Below are 5,547 nucleotides of genomic sequence, written 5' to 3'. Positions count from 1 at the left end.
GGTAGTTACTTAAACATGATACTGTGACTCAGGTGTACTGCTTTTCAGTTTGTTCAATCAACAAATAGAGAAAAGCAATGGATTAAATTGTAGTTTAAGAATGTAAATATTATAAACTTAGATAATGTAAAATAACAGTATTAGGGAAATAAGTCAGGAGACACAAGGAGAGATGAGTTATGTACAGTTTCAATAAATACTGTCTATAATTAATAAATTAAGAATGACTTTTTGTTTATATATCAAGTGTTTTAAAATTCCTTATATGAAAATCTGAATCATTATTCCTTCCAGTTTTATAAATGTCCCTTTTTTTAAAATAAAATATATTGTCTGCCAAGCTGTGAAGATAGTTAAATATAAATAATTAAGATAGTTAAATATAACTAGATAAAATAAATAGATAGATATATAGATAATAGATAGATAAATAGATAATATTTAAATAAAATAGATAATAGATAAAATAAATAAATAAGATAGTTAGATATAAATAATTTCTTTGTCTAGTGTTCTGCATTGTCTCCTGAACTTTCTTCTATGATATGAACACTGATTTTATAAGACTTGTTGCTGATACTCCACTTATCCATACTTGAAAGTGTTTATGGAAGATTTAAAAAATATAAACAGAACTCATATTCCTTTCTGAGATGGTCCTCAAGGAGTTTTTTAATTAATGAAAATCTTGACATAGTTGTATTATCACTCCACAAATAACAATGACACCTGCTCATCCACAGGCAGTGATATATTTGTTGTTTAATGCTGTCTGCTGGACAGAAATTATAAGATGCCATCAATCACAGATGCATCTTGATTTTAAAGATGTTAAACTGTGGGGGAAAAAACATGCAACTTATAATGAATGAAATACAGTACTAGATCTCCGGTGGAGCTTTCCTACTACTGAGTGATATGGCCTTCAAGTCCTGACTTCTCAGATATTTAATGTTGAATAGACATATTAGTTTCTATCCCTCATTTCAATACACAAGTCAGCTACCATAATTTATAGTTTTTGACTTTGATTCTCAGTGATCATGGTGTAAATTATAATTTTTTCTTTCACCTTTTATATTTTTCTTTATCGTTACTAAGGTAGAATATATAAAAAGTGATTGTAGAGGTATAAACAGTAGTGATTGGTTTAATTGGCTTAAACAAAATGAGACTGCTCATAGTGTAAAGGCCTCAGATAAAAGATAGACGCAGGTGTTGTAGGGGCCAGGGCAACCATTTGTCCTTGCGTGTTGGGCCATGCAGGAAACTATTCACTATAATTATAAGGCTTAGACATCTCTGTCCAGTAGAAAGTCCTTTTTGTTGAATTTGAAGAAAGGCAAATTATTTTGCCTTGTGGTGGGTAAAGTTCTATTAACAGATGAGCTCAGTCCAATAAAAATGTAATTTGAACCACATACGCAATTTAAAATTTTCTAGTACTTACATTAATAAAAGGAAAAAAGAAATACATTGATTTTTTTACAACACATTACCAAATACATGATTTCAACCTGTAATCAATATAAAAATATTAGTGTAATATTAATATGTTACATATTTTTGGTACTAAGCCTTCAAAATATCCATTGTATGTTTGGGATGCACAGCACATCTCGATTTGGACTAGTGCTCAGTAGCCAAGAGTGAGCAGTGGCAATATCTGTATCTTTAACTTCCATTTAGATCTATGTTGCCTATGGCCAACAAAATGTGTGTATGGTGCTATGTCTTGGGGTTCACTGGCTTCTCAACCAGCATTGGTCACCCAAGTGCTGATGTGTAGATAAGGAAAGTGGCATGGTATCAAGGCTAAGAGATGGAATAGGCCTCAGCTTGTGAAGACTGATAGGAAGGGACATCAAGAAGACCTATTCACTAATACAATGACAGCAGAGGCCTGATGCAGGGGGACTGGATCATTTGTGTGTGGGATCTGCCTTGCATCTTAGCCTCTCTTTTCAGCCCTAAATTTTGAGGTGATATTTTCTATTTCTGTTTTTCTTCTTGCCATCCTCTCTCTGTCTCTCTGTCTCTCTCTCTGTCCACTCTTCCATCTCCCTGTCTCTGATGTCCATTGCTATTCCTGTTTTCCTCTTTCAGATCCACAATTTTAATATTAAACTGGATACCTTTCCTATTTTATTCTTTCCCTTTCCTTTCTTTCTCTTTACTCTCTGAATATTTCTGTGTTTCTTTCCCTCTGTTTCTTCTGTCTTGAGACATAAAATCCATTCATTGTTGATCCATCATGGGAGGTAGTAATGTGTTTTCTTTGATATTAGTATATCCACATGCTCAGGCACGAACCATGTGCTCTATTACTACTGCCTAGCCCTGTTCTTATGCAGAACATCAGCTACTTGCCGTGGTTTTGTTGTGGTTAATGCTTGCTTATAATTTATTCTCCACATAATTTCTTAAATTTTATCTGACTCTCTTTCATCAGGATGCCTTCAACATTCTTAGCTGTATTCCTCAAGCTGTGTTGTACTCTGGTAGGCACTCACAAATCTTTATTATTGCTGTATGCTTGGAATGAAAGATTAAAGAGTTATTAGTTTCTACTTGTCTAAAACAGTCTGTTTTTCTTTTTAATCATATACACAGAGTTTTGTAAATTTAGCATTATTTTTAGGCCTTTAAAAATAAGAATAGGCTAATTAATAAGCCTATTTAGCTAATTAACAAAGCCATCATTTAAAGAGGTGGATATGAAATTAAAAAAAAACAAAAACAAAAAAAACCACATACGCCTTTTGTTAGAAATTGCTTACAAAGATTCCAAGTTTAAAAGAAAACACATGTAGTTCTAGGGGCTTGATTTAGTTTTTCATTTATGTATTGTTAAATAATATGGGTTTTAAGAAAATAAATTAGAAGTCTATAAACAGGAATTAAGAGAAACATATAAAAGACTAATAAAGACTTTATTTTTAAAGTTATCATTCTAGAGAAAAGCAGACACATAATTTTATGTGCTAAATATATTGAGAATTTATGTGCCAAGTACTAAATGTGTGAATCCAAGAACATATTTAATATTTATAGTCACTTAATAAAGTTTATTTTAATTTTCACAGATGAGGAAACTGAGGTACAAAAAAGTCTAATTTAGCAAGAAAGTAGAACTGGGATTCAACAAAAGTTATATGTTTTTAGAAGTGATTTTCTAAACAGTTGTATCATATCACCTCTCATCAGAGGTGATATGATATGTAAGTCTTAACAGAATGAAGAGAGTAAGGAACTGTGACAGGCCTTTTTTATTAGGGTGCTAGGATTAATTATTATAAATTTTAGTATCCAACTTATGGTAAAATGACAAAGTGCTCACAATTTTCTAGTAGCTATAATCAACCAACATTCACTTTTTTTTTTTTATTTTTTTTTTATTTTTTTTATTTTGGCATATTATGGGGGTACAGATTTTAAGGTTTCAATAAATGCCCATTCCCCCCTCCCCCCAAAAGTCTGAGTCTCCATCATGACCATCCCCCAGATGGTGCACATCTCACTCACTATGTATGTATATACCCGCCCCCCTCCCCCCTCCCACCTGCCCAATACCCTATTACTGTAGCACCTATGTGTCTACTTAGGTGCTACTCAGTTAATACCAGTTTGCTGGAGAATATATCTGGTGCTTGTTTTTCCATTCTTGGGATACTTCACTTAGTAGTATGGGTTCCAGCTCTAACCAGGAAAACATTCACTTTTTAGCAAGGGACAAGGTTGCCTGGAATGAAGACTGCATTTTCCATCATTCTTGAACCTAGATGGAGCATGTGACTAATTTTTGACTAGTGTGATGTAGTGTAAATTTAATTTTTTTAAACATTCAGGGTTGTACCCTTAATATGACCCAATCAAATATGACCCTTCTTCTTTTCCCTTTCACCTTTCTGAATAAGCAGATTGTGCACATGGTGGTGAGTCACCTTAAACTCTAAAATCAGGTCATGCCAGAGGGATGTAATACAACAAAACAAGCCACAGTGCCTCACGTCTGTACCTGGACAGTTATCACCCATTTTTCTTTTCCTACCTGTCCTTTGTCTCTTGTTTAGGTTTGGCAAAAATGTCTGCTGGATAAAAGAGAGTAGAGCAGGAGGTATTATATTTTCTCTATGACTCCGGTCAAGAATTATATATCCAGCATCCCTTACCTGTGTATAAACTACATTGTGCATATATTACACGTGCACGCACCCACACACATAGTGCAGAGATACAAAAAACAGTTCTGCACAAAAAATATCTCTAATACAAAATGTGTAGATGGCAATATTTTCAGGAACATTGTAACCTAGTGAAAGGTCTTATTGTAAAACTTTACCAAAATTGTTTTAGGCCTTTAGGCCAGTTGACTGAGACAGTGACTAAAGAAAGTCTTAGTTTGCAGAAGTCTCTGGATGAAAAAATCCAGTAAATTCTCTTAAAATTTGAAGGGTATGGGTTTTTCATGCCAGTAAGTAGCATTAGAAATACCAGTTAAGTTGGTGTTCAGAACGTCTGTTCCAGCCAGAATGTGTGTCTGAGCTTCGCCCTCTGTCCCTATCCCTGTTCTTTTCTTCTCTTGCCTCCTTCCTGCTTGAGGACTTGTGCTCATGTTTGGGTTTCTCCTCTGGCTCCCTCTCCAGGTCCTCTGCTCCACCATGCCAGGTGGTCCTGGCCTCAGGGGAGGCCGAGTAGCGCTCCGGCCCTCCTTGGACTCTGGCTTCTCAACTCTCTCGGAGTTCTTGCTGCTGTGCTTCTTAGGGCCAGGGCCATCCTTCTCCTTTATTGCCTTGCTTCTGGGTGATGAAGAGGACGGCTGCTCTGCCTGTACTGCCCGGTCAGTCCTCTCTTTTTCCTCTTCTTCTTTTAGTGGGTTTGTCATCTTCAGAGCCCTCAGAAAACTCGGTGAGGGGGTACGAGCCCCACAGCCCTTGTCTTGGAGCTCTCTGGTCACATCCTCCAGTTCTTCTGAGTCTTTGGGAGCCCGATAGGTAGATACATGATCCAGTCGGATAGTTCGCCCTTTAATCTTGATTCCATTAAAATTGTCAACTGCCAGAATTGTGCTTCTCTGGTCTTCGTAGCAGAGGAAACAGAATCCTTTGGACTTCCCAGTCTTCTTGTCCCGCACGAGATTAATGTTAACAATCTCCCCATACTGTGAGAAAACACAGATGATGTCTCCTTCAGTCAGTTCATAAGGAAGCCCTCCCAGGAAGATCCAGGCGCTGTCCTTGTACTCGGAGTGCCAGGACACCTTATCGGGCACCCCAAGCCGGACCTCTCGCTCATTCAGCTTGCTGGTCAGCTTCGCCTTAGTTAAAGGGTTCATCTTAGCAGGCTTCCGGTCGGCCCCAACTCCTCAGCTTCCAGAGGAGGCTGCCTTCTCTCCGGTCTCATATACAGTTCTTGGATCCCACGTAGCCAATCAACTATGAGCATGCAAAAGTATCCGATTAATGGTGGGATTAGTAGGATCAGCCAATAAGCTTCTCATGTATCCAATCCGCAGTGGATCTTGCCTCAGGGCCCACAGGCGGGGGC

General features: G+C 37.0%; 1 protein-coding gene across 1 annotated transcript; it reads right to left on the bottom strand.

Annotated features, from left to right (window-relative positions):
- Nucleotides 1–4,484: 4,484 nt before the first annotated feature.
- Nucleotides 4,485–5,335, bottom strand: LOC105863031 (RNA-binding motif protein, X-linked 2-like). Its single transcript, XM_076009392.1, is given in 2 exon segments — nucleotides 4,485–4,694; nucleotides 4,697–5,335. Coding segments are annotated over 2 exon segments (849 nt in total).
- Between the last annotated feature and the right edge of the window lie 212 nt (nucleotides 5,336–5,547).

The sequence above is a fragment of the Microcebus murinus genome, chromosome 13 (genome assembly GCF_040939455.1).
Source record: "Microcebus murinus isolate Inina chromosome 13, M.murinus_Inina_mat1.0, whole genome shotgun sequence".
NCBI classification, from domain to species: Eukaryota; Metazoa; Chordata; class Mammalia; order Primates; family Cheirogaleidae; genus Microcebus; species Microcebus murinus.
This window is presented reverse-complemented; position numbering and strand designations above follow the sequence as displayed.